The sequence below is a fragment of the Heptranchias perlo genome, chromosome 23 (assembly GCF_035084215.1).
Source record: "Heptranchias perlo isolate sHepPer1 chromosome 23, sHepPer1.hap1, whole genome shotgun sequence".
NCBI classification, from domain to species: domain Eukaryota; kingdom Metazoa; phylum Chordata; class Chondrichthyes; order Hexanchiformes; family Hexanchidae; genus Heptranchias; species Heptranchias perlo.
The window spans coordinates 36726999-36743583 of record NC_090347.1 but is presented as its reverse complement, the minus strand read 5'-3'; the positions used below and the strand labels follow the sequence as shown (position 1 = coordinate 36743583).

Genomic DNA, 16585 nt, shown 5'->3' with positions numbered 1-16585 from the left:
CTCGACTATTCCAATGCTGTCCTGGCTGGCCTTCCATCCTCCACCCTACTTAAACTTAAGCTTATCCAAATATCTGCTGCCCCTATCCTAACTTGCACCAAATCCCGTTCACCCATCACTCCTGAGCTCGTTGACCTACTTTGGCTACTGGTCCACCAACGCCTCGATTCTAAAATTCTCATCCTCATGTTAAAATCCCTCCATGGCCTCAGCCTTCCCTATCTCTGTAACCTCCTCCATCCCTACAATCCTCCAAGAACTCTGTGCTCCTTCAACTCTGCTCTCTTGTGCATTCCCCACTCCCTTTGTCCCACCAATGGCGGCCGTGCCTTCAGCTGTCTAGGCCCACAGTTCTGGAATTCCCCTCCTAAACCTCTCCGCCTCGCCACCTCTCTGCTTCTTTAATACGCTCTTTAAAACCTACCTCCTTGACCAAGCTTTTGATCACCTGTCCTAATGTCTCCTTCTTTGGCTTGGTGTCAATTTTTGTTTGATTACGCTCCTGTGAAGCACTTGGGGACGTTTCACTATGTTAAAGGCGCTATATAAATGCAAGTTGTTATTGTTGTAGGGGACATGGGGTCCACTTACAGCAGAGACCAGTGACACTAAACCCAAGAGAATATCTGGCAAAGTTGTAGCAAAGCACAAGGCATAAAATACAATTTGTTACAGTAAAATAGTTTGTATTGATAATGTTGTCAATACACTTGTGTACACATGATAAGGAGTACGACTGGAGTTACTGGAAGTACAGTTCAGTTTTCAGATGATTTGCTTGTATCTCTATGGCTCAGTCCTAATGAATTAATTTTAAATCTAGAAAGAAACCTCATGTTGTTCTGATAGAAATTGCCCGTGTCGCTAATCTAATGAAGAACTGTCACTTGGACAAGATGAAACCACAAAGTACCTGAGGATTCATCTCGTTGATCATTCAAGGAACATTCATTAAAGTTTTTTTAAGTTGATCTGCCAAAGAATGCTTTCATTGATGAGTATAAGACAATGGGCTGGATTTTGCTCTGTTTGGCGAACAAACAGCACCAACCACTCGTAGACTTGTACTTGCCCATAGACTTTTCATGGGCTTTTACACAGCACATTGCTCTCATGGGACTCTCAGTCCAGCGTGACGCCTTCTCCCGGGCATCTGGGACCTGTGTGAATGGGGCAAGCAACTGTGTATGCCCTTAACCAATCCGATTGAAGCATTGGTTGGATTATATGTTTCTATGGAAGTAGACAATAGATAGGTTCAATAGCTTAATTCATCTGTACTTTATCATCATTTTAATCAAGAAGCTGCAGTACTATTCAACTGAGCTTGAAGGGCCATTCCCAACAAAATGTACGGCTTGTGGGCTGACAATTTACTCCTTCCTGGTTTGAGGTCCTGGGAAAGAAGGAGTTAGAGTAGGAGACTGTCTGATTGAAATTTATTTTCAAACTATTTATTTTTCCTGTTGTTAAGTTCCCTCTTTTTTTTCATTTGATATGTATTATCATTATTGATAGAGTTTGAGACAAGTGCTTTGTTCTTATAAAGGATCTAACAGTGATTGGGCCCTCCACCTCTGATGGGGGTATAAACAATTTACAGCTAGTTTGTTCATTCATTAACCACTCATGCTCACTCTTTTGGTTGATGGCATCACACAGATTAGATTCAATTAGATTCTAGCTTTGCGACTCAAATCCTGCTGTTGACCATTACATGTGTTGGCGATACTTAAGAGACACATCCAAGTTATTCCAGACAAAATGGCACATCAGAACATAGCAGGTCTCTGGCCATGCCCTTAAACACCTCCCCTAACTTGTGCACTAGTCAGACCTCCGCATGTGAAATGCCTTGGAAATCCCACTGTTAAAGGAGCTACATAAAATAAGTTGCTCTCGCAACAAACTCACCAGCTCATTTTGGGGATCTTCGATTTGTCCTGTTATTGTGGTGCTTTGCTTTCTGTATCTAGGCTAAAATGGAACAATTGCTTTAATTTACAGAAATGACTGTGGTACTGAATCCCTTTGCTTGATTATGAGGGGAGGTGACAGTGGAACACTTATCAGGGCTGGGACCGAGGTGGTGTTTTTCCCCTTTTTTTTATGTGTAGCGACAACAAGTTGAAGATGCTCCCAAATCTCTGGCCTGTTTCTTTTTTGTTTGGAGAAGAAGAAAAATCTTGGCTTGACAGTTTATCAATCCATTAAATCTGAGACAGTGTCTAGGCACTGTAGATCATAGGAGTAATGTAAGACTGAGGAAGGTAAGATTTCTACAGATTTGAGATCCTAAGAAAGGAATGAGTTGGAGTAGGAAACTGATCAACAAGACTTGATTTTAACAAACTGGTGATGCAGGTAGTTGGAAATACATATAGGCTGGCTTATTGCTGCTTAGAGGGAGCAAGAGGGCAAAGATCAAAGGTGCATTGACCACAGTAATTGATAAATTAGAAGTTTAAAAAAAGGCCTATAATCTGTTCATCCTTGTTTGCACATGATATAACGGAAATTGAACAGAATGGAGCAATAGCTTCTGTGATAACTCATGAGTTAAATGTGCTACTTGGCGGGTTACATGGGAACATAAGAATATAAGAAATAGGAGCAGGAGTAGGCCATTCAGTCCCTCAAGCCTGCTCTGCCATTCAATCAGATCATGGCTGATCTTCGACCTCAACTCCACTTTCCCGCCCGATCCCCGTATCCCTTGATTCCCCTAGAGCCCAAAAATCTATCCATCTCAGCCTTGAATATACTCAATGATTCAGCATCCACAGCCCCCTGGGATAGAGAATTCCAAAGATTCACAACCCTCTGCATGAAGAAATTCCTCCTCATCTCAGTCTTGAATGGCCGACCCCTTATCCTGAGACTATGCCCCCTTGTTCTCGACTCTCTAGCCAGGGCAAACAATCTCTCAGTGTCTACCCTGTTAAGCCCTCTCAGAATCTTATATATTTCAATGAGATCACTTCTCATTCTTCTAAACTCCAGAGAGTATAGGCCCATTTTACTCAACCTCTCTTCATAGGACAACCCTTTCATCTCAGGAGCAAGTTACTGAGCCATACATGATAGGGAAGGCCCAGAATTGATTCCTGGTCTGCACTTAGTATATAAGAAATTGGGAAAGGCCATTTGGACAGATTAGTTCATCCCTTTTGCAATGATCAGCCCCAACCTACCTGATATCTCACCATAGGCATTAATCCCTTATGACTCAGAAATGAATCAACTAGCCTCTGGAATCCATTTATACTGTCTGTTTCAAATGAATCTTCTTGCCTTTGGAATCCATTTATACTGTCTGTTTCAATGGCCGTTCCTTCTAACATAGTGAAAATGACTGCCCGACTTCCCCTCTTGTTAATTTTTAACTTGTATCCCCTGTTTATTTGAACCCTTCAATAGAGTAAACTTTTGCTTGGATCAACTATGCCAAATCCCTTCACAATCTTCAAGAAGTTAATTGATCTTAGCTGGAGCATATGGGTACAGTCCAATTGACTCTTGTTCGCCCTCTGGTGATGATGGGATTAGGTTCAGTCGTGATGCCTTACATGATCAAACAGCTCGTATGTGAACAGCAATTGTATTGGCCACTTGGGTGAGGTTCTTGAGGATTATCCAGGCCACTGGAACTGTATCCCAGCGTAAGTCAGCACCTTTGGGGGAGGGGGAGGGGAGCAGAATCTTAAAAAAAGTAAGAAAAATTCAAATACAACCACCAAGTTACTTTAGAAAATGCTTTATTAACCTTACTGATCATTGCTCAAAAATATACAGTTGTACATAAAAACATTGAACCTTTTCCACATGAATGTTTGATCAATATGCAGTACAGTGACGTGTATTAATGAAAAAGTAATCATTTACAATATTATAAACCATATTTAATAGTTAGAAAGTACATACAATAATTTAAGCCCATAAATATCTGCAATGCTATTCAAATTCCAAAAAATGTGACCATGAAATTTTGGTATTGATTCGAATAATCATTTTGTTTCAAAATATAGAGTGGAAATTTAACACAAGACTATAATTCATAACATTTATATGATACGCTTGTCTGGTCCATTATGCTCTGACTGGGAAGGGAAAGGGGGCAAGATTGTCCAGTTCTAGTAACTTGGGTGAGATTTATTAAACCTGATGTGAGCAGGAATCATCGTTCTATTTTGTATGAGGGGACATTTCCTCTGGTCACTGTGTGTTAGCGACATTGTAAAATTGGCAGCAGAATTACCTCTGACTGGTAAACACAAATGTGTTCCACACGTTCACTATTTTTACGGAAGTATTAAACATAGGAAGATCTAAAGACTTGCATTTATATAATATCTTTCATGGCCTCAGGACATCCCAAATCATTTTACAGCCACTTAAGTACTTTTGAACTATAGTAATGTAGGAAATGTGGCAGCCAATTTGCACATAGCAATCTCCGACAAACAGTAATGAGAAAATGACCAGATAATCTGTTTTAGTGATGTTGGTTGAGGGATAAATATTGACCTGGACACAGGAGAGAACTCCCTTGTTCTTTCTTCAAATAGTGTCATGGGCTCTTTAACATTCACCGGAAGGGGCAAATTGGGCCTTGGTTTAACATCTCATCTGAAAGACAGCACCTCTAACAGTATAGCACTGGGGTATCAGCCTAGAGGATGGACTCAAGGTTCTGGACTGGGACTTAAACCCACAACCTTCATGGCTCAGAGGTGAGAGTGCTACCACTGAGCCCCAGCTGATCTAAGAACTCTACCTATTCAATCTTGCTAACACACAGTGACCAGAGGAAATCTCTTCTCCTCCACCATTGTAATATAATTTCAGTTCAATATTTAACAAGCATGTGTAGTTAGAGGTATACTCAAACACTCTGAGCTCAGGAACCAACACAGAACAGTGATGCTATAAAGAAAAATATCTTCCTCACTTCACAATCACAACTAAATTCTGTGCTTGAATTCCTACATTAGCTAACTCTGAACTTGTCCAAAAGTAAACACTGCAAGTTGCAAGAGGATTGAACAATCATATTCTAATGTAATGGGAACTGTCTAACACATGAGGACTTTGCAAAGCTACTGTATCTTAAGAGCTGTTTGCATTAAAAAGTACAAGCCGTTACTACTACTGAGATCATTTGGCCTACTGATTTATAGCTTGAGTACATAGCTATAGAGAATTCTAGCTGTGTGGGAATGTGTTTCTAGGCTGTAATGCACTCAAAGGATTCCACACTAAGTAAAATCAGAAATTTTCCTGACCTCTAATTTGTACACCTCGTGTCAACTTCTGTACAGTAAATTGATATATGATGTAGGCCTGATGTAGCAGTTGAACTGACATGAAAGTACCAGCTACATTCTTGAAGACCAGTACTTGGCGTCTAACAATCTCAGGTGGGTACAGTAGGATTACTAATTGTATACACCTCTCTAACAAATAGTGCATAACTCCTAGTGAAAGTCATATTGTATCTGTCAGCTCGTATGCAAAGTGTACTGTCTTGGATTGCAAGAAGCCAATGTTAATTCGTCAACTGCAAAATCTAGGTAACATGTAAACTTTCCTAGTGAGCTACCCCTTCAGTTACAATGAACTGATACTTGAACATCAACAAAAAGATTGATCCAAATTCAAAAGTGAATATTGCATATAGACTAGATAAAACTAACAATTCTTGGAGGACAAATTTGCCAGATTGAAGCATAAAAAATCAAAGGTAAGGCATGAATATCCCACTACCCCCCCTCTCCACCCCGCCAATGGTGCAGGTAATGGCAGTAAAGGAAGTGTAGTAACAAAAGCAGGAATTCCTCGTCAGCGGTCCCACACTGAGAAGAAAGCACAAGCAGGAATTTCCCAGCGTGTACATGGATAAGTTCCTTTAGGAATGGAGAGTGGATGAATTTGACAGAGAGCCGCTCCATTCAAATGCCAATTAAACACCAATTGAAGTTTTCCAATGATATCACATTATAATAGGACTTGAATATGTTGGGAAAGAACAAAGGGTAAGTTTTGGTCCAGATTGGAACTGTTTCTACCAAGGTTAACACAGGCATACTGGTCTGCTTCTTTAGAAACAAGCAGTGCACAAACACTACAATTAGCAGCAGAGGGTAGAATTACACTGTCCAGTACTTAATACTGATCACAGACAATTGTTCACAGATTATAACAAGTTATCACAAAAAATATTGCTTGCTCCATTCTTCCACGGAAATGTTCAAGCTATCAAGGTACAAAAATATCTACAATACCATAAAACAAAAAGTTTGAACAAGTATTCTAACTGAGTTGATATGTTGGATAGGACATTGTACAGTATGTCACACTACCTCACAAGAGTGATGGGACCCAAGAGTAAATGTTAGTTTGTCCAATGACTTCCCAATTTCTGTTGGAGCTGTCTTGGGAGACTTCTCCCCAAAGAGATGGATAGAAGATGGTCAAGTTGCACGGCTTACAAGCCCACCCTTGATGTATTGGCTATTCAGCACCATTGACGGGACATTGGGACCCAATTTTGTGTCTCCCTCTTTCACTAGAGGTTGGAATATGACTCCAAAAACACGGGATACAAAAGAGAATACAAGGCCCCGTCAGTTATTCAAATAGGGTATGTACTGATAGCCAGGTACATGAGTATTGGGCTGTAAACAGACTTTGCATGTACAGCCATTGTCCAGTGATTCAATGTACTGAATGTGTGAGTAAAATTATCAAAGGGGCTCAATCTGCATGAGCTGCCCTACACCACATAACAGCACAATCGAGAGGATAGAACTTACCTGCTGTCACTTCTGCTCAATATATTATCATTTCACCTCCAAAATTTGGTTTACAAATGTGGAACAGGCACAGATGGGTGAAAGTTTCCTTTCTCTCTAATGTTTGTTAAGGATCTCAAGTCAAATGAGACTGGCTGGTCAATCCAGTTTGAAGTTGACACAAATCCACAACATTTGGCACAATTTGTACTAATTCAGTCTCACTCAGAAAGGTCAGGAGTACAGGCAGCTTAGCAAGTGGGAAAGTCATGCTCTGTGGAGGTTAAAGTTTCGATACTGTCAGAGTAACATAAAGGGCTATGCTACATTGCATCTAACTTGTGCTGTAACTGGTCTGGGAGTGCGCCTTCTTGCTTCTGGGTGCAAATGTAACGATTCCCAATCTCCAGTGTTGCCATCCCACACTTTGATTGGCATACATAATAAACCAATAAACACAACAAATATTTTTTATCAATAAGTGCATCCACAGGAAAGTGAAGTGTTATAAAATGTTTGCATTATTGTCATATTCTTTTCCATCAACTTTTTCTGGATGCATTTGGTATTTTAAAAACAATAATTTCTAACTAGGTCACAGGGACATGGAGCCACCTCCTCAAACAGTAAGGCAGGTTGTTGGGGAGAGAGGAACAAGAATGATGTATAAATATAAGTCTCATAGAACAAGAATTTGAGACGTTTTAGGAACGGTAAAGGGCCTTTAGACCCAAACAAGCCTGTAACTCTCCTAGCGATCAATCCCACCTACTCACTTTCTCACCCTATCCTGCAATCCCTTCTCCTTCCAGAAACATATCCAATTGAGTCTTCAACTTATTTCTATGATTTGCTTTAGTGAACTTGCTTGGTAAGTCAATCTACAACTCTGTTACCTATTAGATGAAAAAAAAGGTTCCACCTGACATCCTTTCTCACTCCTAACCTCTTCATTTTGACTTCAACCAATTTGCTTTGATCCATTTTCTCAATTCCCTTCACAACCTTGTCAACTTGAAGTCTCCTCTATCCCAAGGCAAACAAGCCCAGGAGATGGCAGAGTTGGTATTTAGGAAGGTTGAAGGGCCTTCAACATCTAAATTTATCTTATGAACTCCCTTAACCTCCCCTTTATTATCTTTAACATAATAGATAACTGGCAGCAAAGCAATTGAAGGGTCTCATCTGCATCTTGTCCCTTTCTCACATTTAATGGCCTTTTATTACATATATCAGATATATTTTTAAAAAATGTAAAGCACATTTAAAAACACACGCACGCACACACACACACATGCTGTCATCTTGTGAATGAATGGTAATCCGCTTTGTCATCTTCACAAGTCTAATTCTCTGATATGACGCTCCCAGCGAGGAGTGGTGCCCAAAGGGAGCCCTCGTCAGGAATCTGCAGGCCCGAAGCCGGAATATACGCTATAAAATATAGATTCTGTAGAGGGATTCATAATAATACTTGAATTTATATAGTCAAAGGCTTCGGTTTCCTCTGGAGCTATGCACTCTCAGCTTTTGAAATCATTGGTCATCTCTCATTGCAAACTGTTTGTAACTAAATTGAGCTTGTCTGTACAAAGGTTTTAAAGACCCAAAACCTTCCCCCCTCCCCCCACTACCAACGATCTACAACCTTGCAAGTTTCTCGAAAGTGACTTTGTAAATCAGTCCTACTAACTGCACAGGCACTTCAGTTTCATTGTTAACCCAGTCAAATTGTCGTTCTGCCCAATTCACACGAGCTGAACGGAATAATACAAAAATAACACAGCAAAAAAGGAATTGGGACTCTATTTCCCTCACATAAGTGATAAACCCATAGGTATCTGCGCTGTGTTGTAATTGGGAGCGAGGAGTGGGGTGGGGAGGGGGGTCATAAAATGATAGTGTGGTACCCTGAGTCACTGAATGCTGTGACTGGTGTTCTGTTTCATTTCCAGTATTAGACTCGGCACAACGGCATCTCCAGAATAAAAAGGAAAAAGTGCACATGCTGGGAATCTGAAATAAAATCAGAAAGAGATGCCAAATTCCTTTTGGAGGCAATGCAGAATACTCAGTGAGAACTTCTAGCAGAAAGAAAAAGCATAATTCCACCAGGAATATGCAGCACTTGAGACCTATGATCACTCACTGGATTATTGAGCAAGTCGATTATAAGAGGTCTGTCCTTTTTAAGGACTACAGTACAGGCTCTGGCAAGGTCCTCAGCTGTAATTGGCTCCCTTACTCCTCCTCCAGTATAGAACTCCCTTGAGACCAACTATGACCATCTTAGAGTATAGCTGACTGTGCTTCCAAAGAGCCTTCATGTTGGGATGAACCAATACTGTTGCTGGGGAGCACACCTCAGTGGCCAGTGTTAACTTTAATACACCAACAATCAAAAAAATACACCCAGCGTAATTTACAGTAATTCTTCAAATTGTTGGAAAAAATGTTTCTAGTCTTTTTCCCCCCCCCACGTCCAAATGGTGATTTCTAAAACGCTGATGAGGATCTTTCTGCTGGCCCCTTGTTGAAGTGAACTTGTCCATTGCATTGCTTCAGAGCAGGAGGTTCTGTTCCAGTAAGCACAAGTGATGGCGATGGTCCTGATACAACTGATCCTTTTCATTCTAACTTCATGACAACCTGCACTATTTCTGTTCGATTACCACATTGCCCATTAACTAAGTGGGAACAAAGACAGAGGGCAGCCTATGAGTAATTGATAATTACATAAACCTAAATATGAACAATAGGGTTGAATTTATGAATATATTTGTGTTACTTGTTTATATTTTTGGAACAAAAGTTCTGTCAAAGATCCATATTGTTCTTGCAGGTCTTCCAATCTGTATTTTTTCTTAATAAATTTTGTTCCCATTAAGGTGATGTTAGTGCTGAGGAATGGAACGTTTTTTTTCCATTTCTTGATTTTTAGCATGGAGGCGGGAAGGGAGCGGAGGGGGAAGATGATCGGACGCGAAACCCGGAAGTTAGGTTCGTGGGTCGCTATCTGTGATTGCGCCCTTAGTGAGGGCAATAAATTTTACTTCCGGGCTTCACGCTCAGCAGCCAGCCTGAATGATGCTGATCAGGCTGACGCTGATGTCGGAGGCGGAGATTGTGGGGGGTGGCTGATGCCGGGAAGAGATCAGAGGACGGGTGAAGAGGTTGAGGAGATCGGAGCTCAGCCGCAGGTCGGGTGAAGAGGTCACAGGTCGGGTGAAGAGGTCGCAGGTCAGGTGAAGAGTTGGCAGTGTGGGGGGGTGGGGGGCACCATCAGGGTGCAGGGGGTGGTCCATCATGGGGGGGGTGGTGGTTGTTGGATTGAGGGGGTACGATCACACCAGGTGAGCTTGTTGGGCCTGGATGAAGCACGCCTGCTCCTCCGGGCTCACAAGCAGTGCAATAAAGGCACTCACCTCATGGATCCGGCCCTTCCCACCTGCTTTCAAAATCGATGGGAAACCCGAACAGGTAAGGTAACATTCATTTAACATTTATAATACACAAAAAATTAAGTGCCTGAACTATTTCAATGAGGTACATCGCTTCATTAAGTATCGGCCCGCTGGCTCTAAATGGGGATGGGACTTCCGGGTGTCTGTTGCGCGCGCCTCCAAATGCGCCAGGGTCAAAAGTGGGCATGTTGGAGCCAGGATGCGGTCCCACTCCAAATATTTACTATTTTGACTGCTCACCCGCCCCCAACCCACCTGTTCTTGGGGATTAAAATTACTCCCCCCCCACCCCCCCACCTTACCCAGTGCTAGCATTAAGCACGCTCAGGTTGAGTGTAGCATAGTTAGGTGCAGAGAAAAGCTCTCCACTGTGCCTCAACAATATATTCTCAACCGCAACCTCAGAAAAGCTACCCTTTCAGCACCCTATGGCCTCTCTGAGTAAGATTGAAATCTAGGGCTAGATTTTCCAACCAGTGACTATGGATGGTAAGGAGGTCCAGTTCTTAATGCCAGATTAGCGCTCTTTTGTGCTTTAGAGCTGCTTGCACTATGACCAAACTTATTTTACGTATGACCCTTACAGACAGCAAACAGAGGCGATATTGATTCCACCAATCTGAGCTAGATTGGAACCCAGCTCCCAGAGGTGGAAGGCCACTGTCTAACCCTCTGCCACCCTGTTTGTGTGTATATCTATTTAATTTATTCACTTTCCCATAAGTTATATATCAACACTGCCTCCACAGAGGTGTGCACACCAGCAATTTCCCCAATACAATCCAATAATAAGGACCAATTGGGCACCGTTGCTATTGCTTAACATTTTTGGTGGGTTGTGAAATACAGTATGGAGTCAGAAGGCATGGGGGCCACTTTTACACCATGTGAAAACAGTTAAGTTAGTAAGATTGGTAATAATCAGCGATCGGCTGTGACTATCTCCCTCCATTACCAGTGCTCCTTGCAAACCGCAGTTCGATACTACAGTTGGTCAGAGAGGCACAGTGTAACAGAAATGCTTGGTGCGTTCCATCATGACACTGTTTGATATGTGGACATTATAAACTTGTGGAGAAAGGAAAACAGTAAGAGAGAACATACAGGTAATATCTATAACCTATCTGCCATGATGTCCCGGGAATCTCAGCAGTATTCTTCACCCTGTGCCTCTAGGATATCATTCAGATCCGCGAAGACAGAGCCACTGGACATCTTGCGGCCATTACTGGAAAGATCGAGAAACTCCTCGGTGGAGCTGGGCACTGAGCTAATGTATCTGTCCCAGACTCGCTCTGCTGGCACTTCATGCTCAATCAGTTTGGGTTTTGTTTTTAAGCTTCTTTCCAAGTTCTTCCTTTTGTGCTTGAACTCGAGGATGGTCTTTGTGTACGTGTTTATTGTCGTCACTGATGCAGCCATGCAGCACGTAAATGATCCCCAAGCAAGACTAAGGGAAAATATACATTTATTAAAGTTAATTAATTAAAATAAAAGTTTAATGTGTAGGTTAAATAAAGAAATTCTCCGCGTGTGCATCTGGAGTGCAAGAACATATAAATGTTTAGGAGCAGCAGAAGATAATCAGACACAACATATCTCTCAATCCTTTCTATCTCCAGAAACACCAGTAGGCTTAATTCCCACCGAATACCATAATTAGCACACCCATTACTCCATCTCATCATTTGCTCTACTTTAATACAGGCCTGAGCACTGATTTTGAATGAATTACTGTCTGTGTTAGACTCCTATCTTGCTATCCAATGTGGATGTGTTAAAGGGTGCAGTTAAAATGGTTAACGGAGGGAATTATGTAGACTGCCTGATTCAATTGCCTGTCCTTGAACATGAACAGCTGCTTCTGCAACCCTGTCGCAGGGGGCGGGGCTGTTGCCCTTCATGCACGATGTCACCAGTAGAACACTAACGGTGGTCTCGCCCAAGTTTGCAAGGTTGCCTCGTTTGAACGATTGGAATATGCTCTATGGGGCATTGGCCGAGGCCCACGGTGGGGGCACAAACATAGTTTGTAAATGCTTGTCGGCCTTTGCAAGGGGTGGGGAAAGCAAGGGAAGATAAAACCCAGTGTCAAGGCATGGAAGAGAGTTTGCGAGCAAGTGGTGGAGAAATGCAACACCTGGCCACCTGATGGCTGGCAAAGAGGATGTGCTGCGCGAGTGGATTGGCCCTATTTGACACTTCAGGGCACTCTACCCACAAGACGCTAGTGTACCATGACTAGCAGGAGGTGGTAGCTAGGCTCGCTGCTGTGTAGAGTATCTCCAGGGCCCGGCAACAGATGCGGCAACAAGGCCGCATACTTTAAGGAACCTGACAAGGGCGAGACTGTTCAACAGTACCATGTACCGGATAGCTTGAATGCCACAAAATGTTGCCAGTCTACCTATTCCATATTTACTGCTCAGCCATGCCAAGCACTCATCTACATTGCAACGCTTTCATTGCACTTCATGCACAGCCATACCTCAACAGGGAATATATTCAAGCCTCAACTTATAATTGAAAGCATTGCCCAACTCATATTTTCAAAGGGCTTCACACATCAAAACCCCTTTAACACAAACATGTGTGCTCCTTAGAGCAGAGAAGGTTAAGGGGAGATTCATAGAGGTGTACAAAATAAAGAGAGGGTTTGATAAAGTGGATAGGGAGAAATTGTTTCCACTGGCAGGAGGGTCGGTAACCAGAGGACACAGATTTAAGGTAATTGGTAAAAAATCCATGGGGGGGAAGAGGAGAAATGTTTTACGCAGCGAGTTGTTATGATCTGGAATGCACTGCCTGAAATGGTGGTGGAAGCAGATTCAATATTAACTTTCAAAAGGGAAGTGGATCTTTACTTAAAAAGGAAAAAATTGCGGGGTTATGGGGAAAGAGCAGGGGAGTGGGACTAATTGGAAAGCTCTTTCAGAGAGCTGGCACAGGCACGATGGGCTGAATAGCCTCCTTCTGTGCTGTATGATGTTATGTCTGAGCAGCGTATTGTAGTGCTAGCAAGGAATAAATCACTGGCATTAAAGTTAAAGGCAGTGGTGACCTTGGCAACTGCTGGCAGTGCTGTCTTGATGTTGCCAGTTGGCAACGGGTGTCCTTACTGCAGATGGCACCGCTCTGAAACTGGCTACCTCCCGACCCGGAGCGAGCTGAGGCAGTTATCCTTGACCACTTGCAGGCAAGGATGCCAAGATCTGCAGATAGGGTCTGTTGCCTGTGCATCTCCCTAGGTTACCATTCATCTTGTATCTCCTCAACTGTGAAACACCTCGTTTGAGGCACTTTTAAAAACAAACTTGTCTTAAGGGATAAAAGAACAATGGCTCTTTTAAAAAAAAAAATGAACAAAATGATAAAAATGTCTAATTAAAAACTAAAACGGTTCTGAAAAGGTACTACAAACGTTGCAACAAAAAAAAAACCCATACAAAACTTTAAGAGTTCCATCACCCATGGACCTTCCCTTGCTCAATTCCAAATGGCCACACAAGGTGAAAAAGAAAAGCAAACTCTGGACAAATCCTGCTGAATTGTACCTGGTGCTCATTTAAATACTATTGCATGAAATTGTGACCTTAATGAGGTTAAGGCGCAAAACAACACAAGTTCTCCAGCACACAAAGTACAGCAGATCGCACAATTGCTGCTGAGTGGAAAATCAATGCGGGACCTGCCCTCTCACTTCCATTATCCACCTGCATGTGTGGATACCTACTCCTGACTCTTCAGTCTATTACTCTTTTGGGGGAAAAAAATCCACCTGACCTCCCTTCTTACTCCTAACCTGCATCCCCTGGCATATGAACCCTTTGTCAAACTGAACAATTTGTTACATTGTGATACAAGTTGTGAATGCAGGCTCATTTCTAAAAAGTTCTTTTGTGTGTGAAAAAGACAATACTTTGTACAAATGTACTTTCTCCAATAAAAGGCCCATGCAGTGCACGTAGCGTGAAAGGTAATATTTGTACAGCGCATACAAGATATGTGAGAAATGCAATGCCTGAGACACTAGGCCAGCACTTCCATCACTAAAATAACATGTTTGCTGTCAAATACTCACTCCACATGTTGTACTGGGTAACTATCATATTTTGTAATAATATTTTACTGAATGTGGCTATTTTGTAACCCAGCCTTGCCATAACCCTCAATGTACTTAACTCGGTTTAATAAAATTGTGGTTGATGCCTTAAAAAAATGACCTCAACTCCTTTGCCGTGATATATTGTAGAGAAAATGGGTGATTGGGTTTCAGGGATGGCAATCCTACTTAACCCTATCACTTTGGGAAAATTTAGAGAATGGAATGAATTGGGTACGGTGATAAATGATGTATTATTACCTGTGGTAGAGATATAATAGGGCCCCCGCTGGGCTCCCGCACACCCAGAGGGACCAACATTCGCAGGTATTGCAAGCGTGATCTATCAATTTCTGTCCATTCATTTTTATGGTTGGAAAACCATGGGCTACATGCCCACAATTTCCTGCCATGCACTTCGGGCAAACACCAACATCCCGCTAGAAAGACAAGAGCCCAGGATCAGCCCTAATCCGCCTTTCCCATGCTGCTGATCTAGTGACTTTGTTAGTTTTTCTAGTGGCTTCAGTTATCTATTAACTCTTCCTGGAATGATTGTGTAAGGTCAGTGCTACCTCCTTTCCATGAGGGTCTCTCTCAGTTTACAACTGGTAGTCTGGTTGGTTCAGCAAGAATTCCCTTTTTAATTTCCTTCAATAAACCTAATTGGCTGCTCCAGGATTCATAGAATCCTAGAAATTTCATTACAAGAGGCTGCTCTGTTCCAGCAAAGCTCTCTTCCTCCATCCATTTCCCTGCTCCGTGTCCTATACCATTTTAACATTTTTCTTCAGTGTTCATCTAACTCAAATTTTAAATGTTGCGATTGGCTCAACTTTGATAACCTGTGTCAATGTATTCCATATCCCAATAGTCCTTTGCATGAAAATAGCATTCCTCCTAACCTCCTCCTTTATGCTTTTAGTACTGATCCTAATTCCATAGAAATCTATATTAATCCATTTCACCAGAGGGTAATGGGTGCTACTGTACTTTGGATGATAATCTTAAACTGCAGAACCCTCTTTAAATTAATATTCAGAGCTGTAAAACTAGGAATTCTATTCTTGAGGAATTCAGATAAGTATCAACTTTAAAACTTGACTTTAGAGTAACAGTTATATTGGCAACAAAATGGCCTGAAGATTTAATTGTCAAAATGAAGCATTAGGGCTTCAAAATAATGGTTTAAAATATATTTTCTCCAAGAGCTTTAAGACAATGTTTGGGATGAAGGATACAATAATACAACATTTCAGAAACGGGTTGACTCCTGCGCGATCACTGGGCCAGGCGCCCACTTCAGTCATAAATATTACTTGTCTATACAGTGAAGCATTAGGTCCTTTGTTAGAGGACAAATTTATGGAAACTCTTTAGTTCCTGAGCACTCCTATTTGCAACCACCACCCTCGTGGTCCAACATTGCTAATGGCTCAAATCACTTCTACTGCGTGCCGCTATTCACGGTGAACTGCTTTACTGATGGTAGCAGTTGCTTGCAACAACAACATGCATTTATATGGTGCTTTTAGCATATTCCCATTGACTTCAATGGAAAGGAAAATTGGGCGGGATGTATGACGGGCGGGCCAATCCGACATCGCCTTTTCTCAGCTCTGGAAATCCCTCCCTAAACCTCTCTGCCTCTCTACCTTGCTCTCCTCCTTTAAGTCGCTCCTTCAAAGCTACCTCTTTGACTAAGCTTTTGGTCACCTGTCCTAGTATACCTTTATGTGACTCGGTGACAAATTTTGTCTGAAAACATCCCTGTGAAGCGCCTTGGGCTATTTCACTATGTTAAAGGAGCTATGTAAATGCAAGTTGTTGTTACACCCCCACTGAAGTTCAACGTTCCGTCGACTGTGTCTGTGAGGGGAGGGGTGACATGACATTCTGAGCCCGGGTCACTTCCATGGCACAGGTGCACTCCCAGCACCAGCACATCCGTTGGAAAGGATTGGGGGGTGAGGAGGGGAGGGGCAGAAATGGGAGTTTTGCTGCAGGCCTGAGAGACCTGCAGTGGCCTTCCTGGCTGCTGACTTTGGAACCTGGTGGCTGTTGCTGGAGAGACTGAAAAATTTTCTGGGGGTGGGCTTTATTCTTCAGGCTGCCCCTGGGACCTTCACAGATCCTCCAGCCTGCAGTGGGTCCAGTGTAAGCCCCGCTGCCAGGTTTGTTCAGGTGCTGAAGCTGAGGAACATGAGGCAGGAGACTGGGAATAT

At 42.4% G+C, this 16585-nt stretch overlaps 1 protein-coding gene across 1 annotated transcript in view; it reads right to left on the bottom strand.

Annotated features, from left to right (window-relative positions):
* Positions 1-11404: 11404 nt before the first annotated feature.
* The window catches only part of gsg1l2b (gsg1-like 2b), a 97188-nt gene continuing 92007 nt past the window's right edge, over positions 11405-16585 (bottom strand). Inside the window, exon 5 of the mRNA XM_068004523.1 lies at positions 11405-11708. Coding sequence (XP_067860624.1) covers positions 11405-11708 — 304 coding nt within the window. The remainder of the gene's footprint in view (positions 11709-16585) is intronic.